Source organism: Habropoda laboriosa, unplaced genomic scaffold, assembly GCF_001263275.1.
Source record: "Habropoda laboriosa isolate 0110345459 unplaced genomic scaffold, ASM126327v1 scaffold28, whole genome shotgun sequence".
Classification (NCBI taxonomy): domain Eukaryota; kingdom Metazoa; phylum Arthropoda; class Insecta; order Hymenoptera; family Apidae; genus Habropoda; species Habropoda laboriosa.
In genome coordinates this window covers 657,079-673,498 of record NW_017100174.1, presented here as the reverse complement: position 1 = coordinate 673,498, position 16,420 = coordinate 657,079, and the positions used below count along the sequence as shown (strand labels likewise).

Here is a 16,420-nt window from a genome sequence, read left to right as displayed (position 1 = left end):
ATACAGCCAGGCTGCACCATCGGCCATTGGTCCACACGCAAACTCATCGTTACTAACCTAACCTAACCTCTGAGATCACTCGTGTGTCCATTGAATTCAGGACCATCTTCGTTGCACTTTTCGGTTCACCTTGGTAGCTTCGAGTTCTCACAATCTTCAATAGATTACAACCATTTAGCCATTCTCTAATTCACACTTTGTCCATCCGGCACAGAAATCTGAAAGTCGTTGAAACTGGTAACGAGATCACTTTCTAAGCCGTCCATCGCTCACTGGTCCCGTCTGATTTCCATACGAATACCGGGGATGGACATAGAAATGAATCAGAGATGAACACCGTGTATCTATTCGATATGGTGTTAATGAAATTCACGACTTCGTCGAACAAAGGGAGGATCGTCTTCTCTCTGTAGCATCATAGACGCTTCCACGGTGTTCGGAGAATGTATATACAGTATGGTTCTCTCTCGTGATCGAACGATGGTCCTTGGTAAACCGGTGGGTAACATACGAGGCCATGGGATCTCAGTTCTACGGATCGGGCCACGATTAACGTACGGATTAGGATTAAGGTTGGCACAGATTTCGATGCGGACTTCGGGATTTGAAGTGTGCACGTACCGATTCTCTACTGCCCTATGGATATAAGGGAGGTGGGGTGTTTCACGGGGGTAACGACAATGTCCGGGGTACGTGCGCGCCCTATGAAAAACCTTTTCACGCTCGGTTCTCCACGTATCGCATCACGATCCTCCCCACCGAGGGCCACCGACAACAATAACGACGACAGTCAATGCACATTACAACGGTTTTATGTTATTAATACGGACGCATTGGGCGGGATTTGAATAATTGAACAGATCTGCCGGATCAACGATTTGGTTTTGGGGAGAGACGACGATATGTATGGTTTCTAACATTGCGCGTTTAGGAGATTCTGGTTGGTTCTTTGGTTTTTCGGACAAAATGGTTGTTCCTTTTTAGATTTTAGGTTTTATATACAGGGTGTCTCGGCTGATTTTGACATCTTGATCTTCTCGTTATTGTTACTCATAGCGGAAAATGTTTCAGATGAAATTTAAACGGTGTCGAAGGGGGTATATTCTGGTGTTATTAATTCTTTCACGAGTGGAAAAGTTTCACTTTCATCTGAAACATATTTCGCTCTGAGTAATAATAACGAGAAAATCAAGATGTCAAAATCAGCCGAGACACCCTGTATAGTGTAAAAATTAAATGTTGCAAAATCTCATCCAATAGCGTCGAATATTGTGCAGGTAATCTTATAAGTGTTCAAATATCAAATATCGCAATATCGGTGCTTTAATACATACACTAGCGTTCATAACTATTAGGACACGAATTATGTTCGTACATAAAGTATTATAGGATTTAAATGAAATTTGTTCACCAAAATTACTATCATTTATCAGTGAACATATATGTACTCTTTAATTACGAGATTTCAGATTTTTTAGGATTATAACACTAAATAGAAGGAGCGGTCGGGTCAAAAATGACCCATTAGCAATTTTCCGAAAGTGAATCTTCACGTGATTGAAAAATTAGATTCATATCGATGCAAATAGAAGTATTAGGCCCGGAAATAAATTGCGGTTTCTGTACATGAGATTTAAAGACGTGTAGTTTTGCATAGAATGAATTTACTTAATCGAAATAATTTCCATTAGATTCTATACACTTTTTTCAACGTTTTACAAGAGTTCCTATTCCATTACAATAAAAATCAGGAGTTCTAGAATTAATAAATTCCACGAAGGTATTGTGGAAGATTTTTTCTCGCAAAAAGTTATCCGAATGTTTAAAAAAATGGCAATCTGTAGGGGATAAGTCGGGGGAATAAGGAGGGTGTTTTAATGTTTCATAACCCAATTCGTGTATCTTCCGAATCGTGAATTGCGATACGTGCGGGCGGGCGTTATCGTGTAGGAGTATGTCCCTTACGATTTACCAAACTTGCTTGTCTAACAAATAACATTTTTGTGCTTTCACCGTATACACGATTGATATTGCGGCCAGTTTCCGCGGCTTTACGTCCTAATTTAAATTCATATAAAAATATGCTACGAATTTGCTTCTTGTCCATTGTTACGTTTTTAAGTTATACTCAGAACAAATGACGGTAAAAAACAAAAGTGTGTCGCTTATATGATAGAGCGACATCTGCGCGTTCAAATGGTATATTACTTAATAAACGTAAATTTAAAATATATAGTATAGAAAAGCCCTAAATACGATATAACAGAAAACCGCAATTTATTTCCGGACAACCTAATATAATGCAGAAAACAATGTCGAAAAGTGTCGTTGCATCGATATCGAACATTCACTTTTCTTGGAAAATTGCCAATGGGTCATTTTTGACCCAACCAATTCTTCCAGTGTTAATAATTCGACGACGACATAAGTGTATTACCTAACACTTAGGAACGGAAGTGTACATAGGTCAGTGATCGACAAATTAATTAGCATCTTTCCGATCGATAGAGATCACTCGTCTCCTTTCGTTGGAACCATGGTAATAGCGTACGTACACCTATACGCTATTATGCGTTAGATGTAACAGAATGTCGGAATTTATACAGGTTTAACGTTGCACCGGTTTTCCTGCATTAAATCGACTATGTATTTCGTTGTTTATGCAAATAACAACGAGGAGCGACGCGGCGTGGCGTCGAATTTGCGTTCGATAATTCGAGAGCTCGGTGTAATCCACGCATTAAAATCATAATATCCTCAAATCTGAACAATAGGTATTATGGAAAAAAATTGTTCCGTTTATACGTGAAAAACGACGAACGGTATTGTACAGTCAGCTCGTTTCCAATTTGCGAATCAATCAAGCGCGCCGATACCGGTCGACGTGCAGCACACGAGACAATTTGCCAGTTTCATCCGCATGATGTGAATATGATTGTGTATCGCGAACGTGATACCCATAATACGCGACGTATAATGCGTTATATATAACGTAGATTAAAAAATATCCAATGATATTTTCGGTATTTCACAATTGGAAATTTCACCGGTCTCCTCTCGTCGTACCTGTCTCTAAATCATTTACAGGTAGGTATAGGTAACTGTTACTTCAAAACTACGCGTAATTTCCTACTCGAATTTCCGGTCGTAACAGAAATTTTGAATTACTAATATTATAAATTGTTCGGATGTGTTCGGAGTGTTGATTAATTTACGCGTTTAGTCGTTAATGTATTGAAAATTATTTAACTGGATATCCTATGATTGTGCAGTTGTAACCAGAGAAATCGTCTGCTATATTTTGCATAATGCCCTAATTTAATTATTCAGTTTATCCTTGTAAATATCCCCGTATTATTATCATCACACGTTTATTCCTTCGCAAACGTACGAAAAATCGAAAAAAATCTGCTAAAAATTATGAAACATCCGAAACAATAATCCCACACACCGTCTCCTCTTCCCTACTCCGCCAATCGGTTACGAATTCCGTTAGCCGAGAGGGGAACCGCGAAAATTATTTTCAGAAACAATACCGAGCGAATTGCCGCCGATCGTAGCCCCGTCCGAATCCAAACACTTCCGGAAGCATGATTAATTCGTGAATACGATTCGCAAGGCAAACTCGGAAAGCTCTGTAATACGCGAGACACATCGTGATTATCCGTTGTAAATACGTTTCTCCCACCGGTGCACTCGCAGTACTGGGTTCCTCTCCTCTGTCTCTTCCTCCCTCTCTCTCTCTCGTGATAAGGGTGTACGAAACCCGACGTGCGTCGACAGGGTTGAAAGGGCATTCTACCGGGCCGTTCGACGTTTCCTCCCCCACTTTTACTACCCCAAACCATCGTACTGTCGTCAGGAGATTGCACCTCCGCCTGCATCCTCCCGGAAACCATCGTCGAGCCACGACTCGATTCCCTCCATCTCTACTGCACACACACGCGCGCGCGCGCGTATACACACGTGTATGCATTCTCTTTCTCTTCCTTTCTCTCACTCTCTCGCTCACTTTCTGTCTCGTTTCTCGTTTCAGCTTTCTCCCCTCCTCCCTGTGCCAGCTAGCCCACTGCTTCTCTCTACAAGTCGCGTTAGGGGATGCCGAGCGACCGAGGGGTGGTGGAAAAGTGGATGGAGCCAGGGTGGGCCACGCCCCGTTCCCTGCGTTGGCAAAACTTCGCTGGATATATTCGAGGGTGTCTCTGTCCCTCTGTCACTAACACGGGGGTGGCTGCCTAACCGTGTACCCGTGGATGCCGGCGAATCTAAGCGCACCCCCGGAGGTCAACACGAGCGAGCAAACCAGTGGACCAGTCGTCGGATATCCTTTATCATCGGTGTCACTCGCTGCACATCTGGACTTCTACACGCGCGTCGGATTCGCTGTCGTCCTCGTGGCTCTCTGTCGCCGGCCAGACGAATCATCGTCGTCATCGATACGTCGTCGCATCACGATTCGCATGAACGTTTTGCGAATGCATCGTTCCGACGAACGATTCTTCGAAAACAGTCTTTCTCTCGATCTCTCTCTCTCTTTCATCGTGTGAACACCATTCGATTGGTACGAAGAAGTGACTGGACACGATTTTCTGCAGGAAGGAATTTTGAGGAGAATTTGGATTGAAGTTGTGAGAAGTTGAAGGAAAGTTAGCGAGTGTATGTACCGGGGGTGTTTATCTGTGATGGGACTGGAAGGAACCTCGAAGAATCTTACGATAACAAGGACTTAAATGTTGTATATAGTGCAAGGGATTAGAATTCGGTGCTCTGGATATGTGACTTTTTTGTACGGAAAGTAACGAACGCTCGACTGTGAAGGCGTTGTATACTTCGAGGATAGTATCGAATGAAATATCGAGAGAAGCTTTTGTATCATTTTCAAGAATACCGATGCGAGGACCAGTGGATGTAGAGTATATTTGTCCTGCGGTGAAAAAAATGTTTTTACGCCGGTCTTAATCGTACTCATTCTCGTGATCTACATTTTACCGATCAATACTTATCGAACGATCGTTAAAAAAGTTAAAAAGAAAACGATTGCTACATCGGTGAAAATTTGAGTTTAAGACAATTGTAGATACACGTAACATGGTAGAAAGCACCTATGCGAGTGATTCGCCCAGATCGCGTTCTCCCATGACGGAGCCGTCGAGTCCTCTTCAAGATGGTCCCGGAATATCCGGTTATGGTCATCGTTATCTTTACAATTATTCACCTGAGAGTTTGCAACAGAAGTTGAAGGGTAACGACGAGCAGAACAATGTGTCTGGAAGAAGGCACGATATCGATGGACGTGACAAAACGTTCTCCAGGAGTCCAGTGAGCTCGGATGAGATGCGATTCAGACCACGAGAGGTTTCTAGACCGAGTTCCTCCGCCACGATGTCCTCCCCTACGTCTGCCTTCACCATCGAGAATATTTTAGCGCCTAGACCCATTGGAAATATGACACCCACCAGTACTGGTGGCCTAGGGTCTATCATTCAGAACCCGGAAGCCGTAGGATCGCCATCGAGAACCACAGCGATGCATCCGCTACAACAGCAGATCCATCATCTGGCCTTCACGTCCGCCGATTTGTTTGGTAAGTGGTTTCGAGGGAAGTTTTGCTTGTTTAATTATGGAAATTAGAGGTTCGCTTGGAAGAAAGTTCCAAATTAATTTGGGGGTGGTTTTTGAGAAATGAGATTGAGAGAATTTGAGGAGTGAGATTGAGAAAATTTAAGAAGTGAGATTGATCACAATATTTGAGAAATGAGATTGAGAAACAAGATTGAGGAAATTCGGGAAACTTAGAATTGAGATTAAGATGCTCTTGAAAATTTGAAATGGCGCACTCTTCGACAACTTGAAATGGTATGTTTCAAATTTCGAATTTAGGAGAAACTGAAATCTCAAAATTACAAATTTGCACTACGCAGAGGTACATAGTTGAAAGTTTCTCAAATCTTCTTCGAAATGCAATTAATATCATTCATAAAGCAACTGTTGCCTATCGAGTTCTTCCCTATGTAAAATTTCGTACCGATATTTAAAAATTCTCGAACGAAATATCTGTACAGAGGGTTCCGTGCTAATTCACAAATAGCCTGCCCCGCGGTTCCGCGTATATTACGTCGCGCTAGGAGAAGGGCGTCTGGTAGCGGAAAAATGAAAGAAGGCGTAAATCCTCGGAGGCCCGACGCGTTCCGCAACGAAATTTCCTTAATGCCCCCGAAGGCTTTAAGTATTTCACCCGCAAGAACCACGCCGCAGATTGGGGATGCGCGAGCTGAAATCCGCAATCCGTTTCGATCACGCACGAACGATTTAGCTCCTCTGCAATCCACGGCCGGGAAAGGCGAGAGAAAACGAGAAGGAAAAATATGCAACTACGGCAAGCAGGAAGAAGAAAGAGAAAGAGAAAAGAGTGAGAATCGCGAGTGACGCCAGTTGAAAGCATAAATTCGCCCTTCGCACATTTTTATGCAGAGACGTCGCCTCTAAGCAGCTTTCTTCGAGATTTTAAACCAAAACATCCCTTGGGGCTCGGGCCTTCGAGTATTTTTCGTTTCCCTCGTGCCTCGAATAGGGTTGTGAAATGTCGAGGGACGTTATCATTTTAACATTCCATAGATCATCGATCATTTGTACACTCAAATTAAACGATTACCTTACTTCAAATTTTTCACCGTTTCTTTCGTTCTTTCTATCAACGGTACAGTGCTTATTTTTTAAAGGGTTTGAAAGAGTTTTGAAATTTCTTTAATGGTTTTTTCCCATTTGTTTCTCGTTCCAGCTGCAGCATATCCTAGTTTATACTCCGGCGGTTACGTAGCAGAAATGGCAGCCGCCGGCGTTTCTCTTCACGGTCAGCCGGCGTTCTATCACGCGGCTCATCCCTATCAAATAAATCCAAACGCAGCGGCGATAGGACCTATGGCGAAGAGGAAGCGTCGCCACAGGACGATATTCACAGAAGAACAGCTGGAACAACTGGAAGCAACATTCGACAAGACACACTATCCAGACGTGATCTTGAGAGAACAACTCGCTCTTCAGGTCGATCTCAAGGAAGAAAGAATCGAGGTGAGTTGAAGAAACCGTATCCTACAACCTTCCTACATCGTGTATCTGCATGACGAACGTCTAAAGAACACACGGAAAGAAATGAATTTTCCATAGAGATATCTTTGGTAAAAAAATTCTGAACTTTCTTCTCCAATTTTCTTCCTTCACGAGGGAATTTAATTGCATCGTGAGAATTTTTTACCCGGGGGAACCCCGAAAAATCCTGCTACCATCGGTAGCTACCTAAACTGACAAATTACTGTCTCGAGAGAATATTAGGTTTTCGTTTGACAAACATTGACCATTCGGATTGTCGAAACTCTCAAAGCCCTGAAACGCATAATTTCTACCGATGACAAAATGCCTTCCACTAGTTCTCCAGCTTGTTTGTCATCCTAATGTACCAACAGTAACAACAACACAACGACGACGATCTCATAATTCTTTAATACGGTCATTAAAATTATTTGCCAGCAGTATTTATCGCGCGTCCCTCGCGACTTGGGCCAACAAGTTGCATGCTAGATTAAAAGCTTTGCCGATAATGTGTTTACTTCAATTATATATATATGATCGATTGTGGGTGTATCGTACAGACATCGTGTACAACACGCACGTGTACACGGGATAACGGTGGGAACACGAGTAGAATTTATAACGGGACGTACTTGTCGCCATAAAGATTTACATTGCGCGCAATCATTAATTTCACACGAGTCCGTCTTATAATTAATCAGCGGCGATTCGTTGCTCGCCTACCGTCAATCGAATAAACGTTTTTATATCAATAAAACATCGAGAGACCACTCACTCTGTCCGTGTGATTTGGTGTTTTTTTTTTTTTTTCCGAAATTGAAATCGGTTTTAATGCTCGATCAACGACGAAGCCGGGATGTTTCGGGGGATTTAGAGAGCGTGTCACTGAGACTGGATTGTCGAAGGAACCCTTTTTCCGGCGCGCTATTGTGGTCCCTATTTAAGAGGAGAGAAGATCGATGCTCAGTTTGCTGCTTTGCCTGGGATCAAACGCCTTTTTCGGAAGAAAGAACTTAGGAGATCTTTTAGAAACACACTTCGGTAAAGCATGATGTTTCAAGTATCCGAAATACGAAATGTAACACGGAAGACAAACTTACAAAATGATTTTCTTTCGAGACATTGAAGATTAGAATGAAAATTTTAATAAAAGAATGGAGAAAAGATATAACTTGGAGGAAAAAGTGTACTATCAACTCTTCAACGACTCTGTGTTTTCTGTTTAAACAAGCAAACACGTTTCTCTGCCGAGGAAATTATCGCGAGAAGGACTGTGATAAAAGTAAGGAGGAGTGGAATCAAGGAATGTCTTTCTATTCGCGGCGGGCAATTTGTTCGAACAATCGTACAATCCCAAAGTCATTCACACTTATCGTGGACCAACAGACCACCCGCGTCGTCGGCTTTGCCAAAGGAAATCCCTCGTCTCGAGAGTCTTTAAAGACTTTGAAACAACATATACCTGCAGCGCACCTGCCGCATCGTGCAAGAGTTTCGGTGTTTGTACAGAATTAGTAGAAAGGCGACTTTCGAAACGAGAAAAAGGAGGAGAGCCGGTGGAGGGAAGGAAAGAAAAAAAGGGGGAAAATAAAGGGAAAGATTCGAGAAACACAGCTCGAGAGAAGGCCTAAAGCACTCAGTCCTCTGTGTGTTTGGAAAGAAGCACGGCTGTTTACCCGTGCGACGGTCTTTTCCTATCTTCGTGATTGCATCAACAGAATACGGATACACGAAAACGACAGTCGCCCGGCTATAAAAGGAGAATTACATGTAAAATCATCGATCCTGTAACGATTGAATCGGAAAAGAAAGTTTAATTATGGATCAGATTTGAAATTCGACGAAAATGTTCGAGTGATATATGTTGAATTGTGAAATACGTTAAGAATCGATTATTTCTATAAAAATAAGAAAATTGATCTCGAATGAAATTAGAAATGGATGAAATATACACGAGTGTGGGATAATTGTATAATTCAACAGCTAAGAATCAGATCAGCGAGATGAACTGGAAAGATGAAGTGTATCTCTGTCTGTAAGAATCGGAGAGCTATTGATTGTCAGATTTCATTTAAATCGAGTCGGACAAGCGTGAGGAACAAATGCTGATTTCGAATGTGGGATGAAGCCTTTTGATCTTCGCTAGCCCTCCCCCTTGCCTCGTTACTCGCCTTCTCGATCAGATACATCACAGGTAAACGGGGTTATCAATTAAGCGCTCTACCTCACCTGGTAGAAATTAAGTTCTGTTTAATAATTTCACGATGAAAGCGAATCTATGGCGAAACGAACGAAGCGTTGGAATCGGAATGTAATCATGAAGAAGTTACTAATTCATCATCTATGATAATTAAAAGATAACTTTCTTAAGTCGATCAATTAACATTTAAACAAATTATGTATCACAGATAAATTACAAATTTCACGTTAATTTAACAATATTTTTTTTTTCAACTTTGAACTTTATCTTTTAGTTCTGAATTTTCTTTTTTAATTCTTAAACTTTATTTTCAAAATTTTGAATGCAACCCTACAAATTACTCTCGCAGAAGTGTTAAAAGCCTACTGCAAGAAGAAACTACGGAAACTTTCGAAAAATTGAAAAAAGGAGAGCATTTTATTTACACGTTGCTCGCCTCGATTCCATTTCGAGCGTTTTCCCAATACAGAGGAACATCGGTTTTCCCGGCTACCGTGCGAGAACTTGTACAAAATAAACGCGACCGACCAGGCACGACGAGCTTCCCTCATCAAACATTTCCTATTCCAGGTGTGGTTCAAGAACCGACGTGCCAAGTGGCGTAAACAGAAACGGGAAGAACAGGAACGTATGCGGAAACTTCAGCTGGAGCAACGTCAACGAGCCGACGACAACGTGCCCACGCCTACGGTCAAAGTGGCCGATCATTTGACGTTGACCAGGCAGCAACAGCAACAGCAGCAACAACAACACGAACAGGACACCGACAGCTCGGACCTAGAAGTGGCGTAGTCGAAATATCGGTTCTAGAGATCTTTTTCTCTCCCTTTTTTTACATTCGTTTCAATTGGTCGACGGTCAAGGAGATCCAGAACACGGGACAGGTTTTTCCAGCCCCCTTTGCACAGGGGACACGTGTAAATACCGAATTAGGGTGTAAATATGTTTGTACATATAACTTACGATCGATGTGTATAATAGATAGTGAAATAAATTATTGATTCGAGATATGAACGAAGATACGCTCTTTTTTTACTAACGTGAATTAATCCTTTTCGTAATTGTTGAAGTAGATTTTTTGGGAAGTTTTCGAGGAAACAGTGGAATTTTAACAAAGATCGACGAGTAAAAGAGAAATTTCTTTGGTTACTTCCAATTTTAGTATTATTGATAAAAACTACTTGCTTTAAAAATTCACAAAATTCATATAATTTAGAGATACCTTGGATGTAAAATTCATAAAACCAGGAAACATCCTGAAGTCTCAGAAAATTAATGTCTGACATGAAAAACATTGCTAAAAATCACATAATATTGTTAAAAATTTACAATCTTCCGCATTGCTCTTTAGAGCTACGTGCTGCCTGCGGGCCACGTAATTAGCCCTCCAGGGCTACGAGCAGCCCGCGGGCCGCGAGTTGGGCAGCCTGCTCTAAAACCTTCACAAACATCTCAGAAAAAAAAAGATGAAAGATCGACGATAATCATCAGTCACTTCACCCAAAAATAATATATTAAATGATAGTTGAAAAATGAATAATTTTTGAAGGAAGCATTTCCAACTCTTCATCCTCCAATTATTATCACGTATAACACTACGAAACCATACCGAGTGCTGACTTCTCCGTTACAGAATGGATCGGTGATTAAAATCCCCCGGCAGTTTCCGCGGTGTTGTAGTTGGAACTTAGTTCTACGTGCCTCGACGATTATATTATTAGTATTGTGCGATAGGGGTGAAAGAGCAGCCCACCCGGTGGTAGCGCCGGCTCATGGACACCGTAAGTTCACCGCGAGAAGGAAAGTTCCAGCCAAGTTCCTGGAGTAAGTACATAAATCCCGAGGGCGACCAGGAACTAAGACGTTCTCTTGCGATACAACTTTAATAGGTTCCGCGCCGTGGCTGCACTGAGACCTAAAGACGATCGACTTAAACGCGGCTTCCTTTATTTTTCACCGTTCTCTTACTTCGACAGAGAGAAACCCTTTTTCCTTCTCAATTATTCAAAACTGGCGAAACTTTTGCCTCCTAGTTATTTGATATTTTCTTTACTCGATACTCACTTGCGGACGGCTAATTAATTACGTCGTAGATTTCAATTGCACCGATAAAGCTTCCGGTAGGGGAAATTTTCCAGCAGCTGATGCGGGGATTGAAACGAAAGTTGTCGATCGAATCCTCAATAAGTGTGGCTAAGTTAATAAGTGTGGGAAACGAGTGTGTGCGGTTCAAGCACGATGAAAAGAATAATATCGGCTGGTAATCCGCCAGTCTGTTAGTTACATTTCCTATAATTGGATGAAACTTTTCGGTCGGAGTTTTGTTAACGTTACTCGCGAACAAGCGAATTCGCTGTTTAAGCGATTCGAGCTGTAGAAATTTAATTCCTTCGCTGAAACAGCGCAGTGTTTTATAGTTTTACAAGTAAAATAAAACGCAATAAAATTGTAATTCGTTCAAGCATGACACGTTTAATCTTGAAACGTTGCATTTGGCTCAAGTCACTTTTATACGTATACAAGATTTACACGGCACAATTATACAGGATAAAGAAAATTCGCGATTATTCGCCACCTTTGCAACACAATTTATCGATCGTGCGAGCAGTCTCCGCTCTCTTGTGCTTCCACTTCTTCATCTGTTTTTTCTTCTCCTCGTCATACGGACACTCCACTTTGGTCACCCTTTTAGACCTCTCCTTCTTCTCAATTCTTCCAACGGGGAACGCAGACGGACCCACGTCGATGACCTTTAATATCTCAATAGGATTCAGAGCGAACTGACTGCATTCCGGTGAACCAATCGTCAGCACCAAAGCAGTGATGAATTTCTGAAAATACGTGGCCCTCAGTAGATAAACTGCGCCTTCTCCGTAAGAAAACAGCGGTGGACCAAGAGAATTCACGTCACACATGTAATAAGCTCCGCAAAATTTAAAAACGCCCAAACAGGAACTCTCACAAGTCAGAATCCCGAAACAATACTTCAAGAACATCTGTTCCAACGATTGCCATAAATATTTCCCCGACTTAGCGTACAATCTACCACAGATCGCTGGCAGAACATTCGCCTCGAACATGGTCTCTCCGATCTTGAAATGACTCATTAGATACCTGTTCCAACAATTCACATGTCTGTATTCATTTTTCGTCGATTTGAATTCTGCTTCTAATTTACTGTGAGTGTAATATCTGTCGCCACACATGACGATCACGTCGAGAGTCTTCGAGCTCCAGTATTCAGGCGCCATGATCCTAGTCATGCCAGCGCAGACCACGTAACAAGCGTACGTTTGCATCCCGCGATTTTCCTTCTCGAACATGCCATCGGTGATGTGAATTTCGCCCCATAAGGAGAAGAGTTTGTTCGATTCCTCAACGACGTACTGGTGCCAGCGCATCTTTCCAGTTCCAGCTTCTCTGTTCTTCTTCTTCTGAGGAACAGCCATGCACTTGGCCCAAGTAATTTTGTACAGTTTCAGCCACGTTGGTTTCTCGATCGTTTCTTTCAGATCTTCTTCCTCTTGCTCGATCGTGCACGGATCTCTCACGTCGAGAGGATCGAAGGGACAATCGTCGATGGTTTTCTTCTTCACTAAGTGTCTCGGTGGTTTTGGTGCACCTCTTTGCAACAATTTCAGGTTGTGAATTTGACAGCAGTGATAGGTCATCTGATAAATCTGGATCGTGTAGCATTTTTCAATTTCTTCTTCGGGAGTGTCTTCTGCTTGCTCTGTTTCTCCTACGATTTCTGCTTCTTCCATACCTTCTTCTTCGTACATGTCTGCCAGTTGATCCGCAATTTCCTAGGATCTTAGCAAGAGGATCATCAGGTGTCTTTTGAGAGATTCCCTCGAGCAGAACTTCAGGATACAGGCGTATCCAGAATCGTCGAAATAACCGAATTCGTCGCATCGATAGGGATTGTAAAGGTACCAGAAGAGATTGTCCCTCCAAAAAGCTACGGAGAATCGCGTGGTACGAAATATGCAGTTACGATAACGAATTTTTAACGTGTCGAACCATTCTTCGATCTTTCTGATTTCTTCGTGAACCGATGAACTTTGTTTGTCGGTTATTTTCTCAGAACCGATTTCCAACGTGAAGTTCATCAATTCTTTCCGATGCAGGACCATTTTATGCCTCATATTGCTCTCCTCGTAATCCCAAGGAATATCAGTCAGTATAGGAACGTCGTTTAATTCGAGAACTAAATTCAATTCGATGCTGTATTTGTAGTTGTACACGACGATGTCGTCTAATCTTTGCTTATCCTTGATGTTGATCATGCCGATGTGAGTGTACAACATCCACGCGTGGTCGTAGATGTAGTCGATGTTCGCGCTCCAAGCGTATTTGTATCTTTTGAAAATAGATTTCTACATTCAGTAATACAATGAAAATGAACTTTTCATTTTTATAGTTTAACTGTGAATTATCAGTATTCCTAATTTGTAATCAGAATTTCCTAATTTAAAAAAATAGAAAAAAATAGAAAAATTTATATTCTAATGACAAAGACAACTCCCTAAGTGCATCGCTCTCTTATTAACCCTTTAACCCCACAACTAACCCTCCAAAAAGTGCAATTTTCTTTCACTTTTCACATTGCGCTATCCTTTCTATTCTATGGTAAAAATCACAAATATTTTAAGTCACAGCATTATAAATAAATGGGAAACTTATTTCTGCACGCCTAAGAAATAATTGAAAAAAAAATAAAATCGATCACTTTTGGTACATCAAGTTGAGAAAAATGCGAGCGTTAAAGGATTAACGAAGTTTATGAGATTAAAACATTGCACAAAATTCATACATATGAGATACCTTAACTGTGTCTTAGCGAGAAGTGCAACAACAGCCTGATAGAAGCAGAATTTCCACGTCCTTTTTCGCGTTCGCAGCAAACCCAGTTCCGGCAAATGCATACCTTTCAACCCCCGAAGACATACATCTGCGTACACCCTGTTGCCGCGCGATTTCGACGGTAACTCGAAAATTATGTAATCACCGTTAACTAAACCGTGCTGTTCACCTGCAGCTTGATCGACTAACAGCTCTTTCCTCGGTAAAGGACACGATTGTGGAACTCTAGCGTGACCTAATTCCTTACGATCGGAGAAATCTTTGTCCGGATCGTCGAAGACATCTTGTATGTCGTCTGGATCACAGGGAAACAGATCTTTTCGCGTTTTTCTCTTCTGTCTTCGTCTCTCTAATATCTCTTTCGCTAAATCTCGCGTCGTACAGGGCCACATGCCCGGCCATTTGTTGCTGTCTGTCTTTTTCACCGGAGCATCTATCGCTGTGTCGGATTTCGACGATTGAACCTAGAGAAATGACTCGTAACTAAGAATTTTTTTGATACTTTTCAGACATTATGTTTTATTTTAACTAAGTTGGAAGTTAAGTTTTATGCGCGCATCGTTGGAATTAAACGAAAATCAAAATTGCACATCTTTACTAACTGGCAGGTTCGCGCGCATATTCTTCCAAATTCGTATCATTTGCGATCGATCGACTTTGTCAGGTAGCCTCAACTTATCTCGAAGCTGGAAAGTGCTAAGAGGTAAGCACTTGTAAGGTGTACTCAAATCCTCCTCTGATTGAACTTTAGGAAATTTTTGAAGACGAGCAGGTCTTCTGCGCTTGAAAATATCGTCTTTCTCTAATTGTTGTTGATCCTCTAGAAATCTGAAGAAACCACGATACTGATCACGCGAGTTAGGTGATGCACGAGATGTATTTAATTGCCTCGATATTTCTTACGCGTTCATGTAAAGTTTCCAGAGAGGAGAGTCGTCGCATTTCCATTTTTGATCCAAACATCGTTCCATCCAGCTTTTCTTCTTCCTGTCCTTCTTTTCAACCTGCGCTGATACCCCTTCTTCTCCTTCTTCGTACAGTTGTTCCTCACCTTCAGCTCCATCTGCTTCCGTATCCTCCGCTGCATCTGTGTCTGCAAAATCTGTGGTGTCGTCGTCGACATTATCAGTGGTCGCATCTTCGTCGGTTTCCTCCACGTCAGCCATTTTGGTTCAATTTTCACATTAATCTCTTCCTTTCTCGATAAACGCTCATATCATATCCACTTTACGCTTAATTTAACACCGATTCGCCAAATTCACGGATATCTGATTTGTTTTCAAATCAGCTCATATTTTAATCGTCAACGAAATATGATATTTCACTTTTTCGTAATTTTTTTTTTTTTGTTGATAGGATTACTGATTATCCTACAATGATCTTCCGTTACATTGTAGCTGTTTGAACTGTGATTTTGGAAGAAAAATTTTTGATATAACCTAACACAGGGTAATGAATTTTATGTATATAGTATATGTGCCATTTGATCGTCCCGTGTGGAATTTGAATTTGTCGCCGAAAGATATTTTGGAATGGGAAAAATTGAAAAATAATTTTGTGCAATGTGCAGATCGGTTCGTGTTGCATCGAGATTGGCAAACGAAGGGGGCAGAAGGGACAAGGGCGGTGAGGTAAAAACGTTGTAATAAAAATGTTTTATTGGCTCCCTAGCGCTCGCTGGGTCTATTTAATAACGAAGAAATTGTGTCGTTTACATATATTTTTCTCCCCCCTTCTGCTTGTTCAAATATACTCCTCGAAATATGAATAGTTTTATTTGAGAAGTCGAGAAAGTAGGGGGGAGGGAGGGGTCGAGCCGTGAAGCTAGACAAATGCGGCTTCTCAAAAGGGCTGACGAAAGATTTAAAGTGTTCCGTTCTGTGATTTTGTAATTATTTTCCTCCGAAGTAGATGAAACCTTAAAACGTCAAGCAATCTCAACGCGGGAAGCCAGATCGTGACACAAAATTTTCAAAGTGTTTATAAAATTACGCCGATACACGATGGAAATAACGTGAAACCCTACTTTTCGGGTAATATTCTGATCATTATTGGATTTAGGAGCCCCGCGAGTGCATTAACGGTAAATAATTCTTGTTACGGACACCGTGAAAAACATATTTGCATGATTTTCCAGAAAAAAAAAGAAAAAAAATTCTACTATTCGCATGTTAAATATAAAAGAATTTCGATAAAATCTAATTTCATTCACCCCTTATATTTCACCGTGTAATTTCTTTCTAGTAAAACACGTTTTTTAGGCTTCAA

At 41.4% G+C, this 16,420-nt stretch overlaps 2 protein-coding genes across 2 annotated transcripts; one reads left to right on the top strand and one right to left on the bottom strand.

The window, feature by feature from the left end:
- Positions 1–5,088: 5,088 nt before the first annotated feature.
- LOC108578776 (homeobox protein goosecoid) lies at positions 5,089–10,078 on the top strand. The gene is made up of 3 exons (XM_017942166.1): positions 5,089–5,584; positions 6,779–7,068; positions 9,857–10,078. Exons 1-3 carry the CDS (start codon positions 5,089–5,091, stop codon positions 10,076–10,078), a joined length of 1,008 nt encoding a protein of 335 aa, XP_017797655.1.
- A 1,772-nt stretch (positions 10,079–11,850) lies between these two features.
- Positions 11,851–15,318, bottom strand: LOC108578697. The gene is made up of 5 exons (XM_017942075.1): positions 15,056–15,318; positions 14,755–14,980; positions 14,114–14,616; positions 13,101–13,648; positions 11,851–13,058 (listed from the first exon to the last, which is right to left on the bottom strand). Exons 1-5 carry the CDS (start codon positions 15,316–15,318, stop codon positions 11,851–11,853), a joined length of 2,748 nt encoding a protein of 915 aa, XP_017797564.1.
- Between the last annotated feature and the right edge of the window lie 1,102 nt (positions 15,319–16,420).

What these genes read in the sequence shown, in the direction of transcription:
- LOC108578776 (XM_017942166.1), top strand. Translation starts at nt 5,089, where the DNA reads ATGGTAGAAAGCACCTATGCGAGTGATTCGCCCAGATCGCGTTCTCCC. An exon ending in CACGTCCGCCGATTTGTTTG is followed by an intron (nt 5,585 to 6,778) that starts GTAAGTGGTTTC and finishes TTCTCGTTCCAG; the next exon opens with CTGCAGCATATCCTAGTTTA. An exon ending in TCAAGGAAGAAAGAATCGAG is followed by an intron (nt 7,069 to 9,856) that starts GTGAGTTGAAGA and finishes TTCCTATTCCAG; the next exon opens with GTGTGGTTCAAGAACCGACG.
- LOC108578697 (XM_017942075.1), bottom strand. Translation starts at nt 15,318, where the DNA reads ATGGCTGACGTGGAGGAAACCGACGAAGATGCGACCACTGATAATGTC. An exon ending in CTCGCTAAGACACAGTTAAG is followed by an intron (nt 13,649 to 14,113) that starts GTATCTCATATG and finishes TATTTTCAAAAG; the next exon opens with ATACAAATACGCTTGGAGCG. An exon ending in CCTGATGATCCTCTTGCTAA is followed by an intron (nt 13,059 to 13,100) that starts GATCCTAGGAAA and finishes ACATGTACGAAG; the next exon opens with AAGAAGGTATGGAAGAAGCA.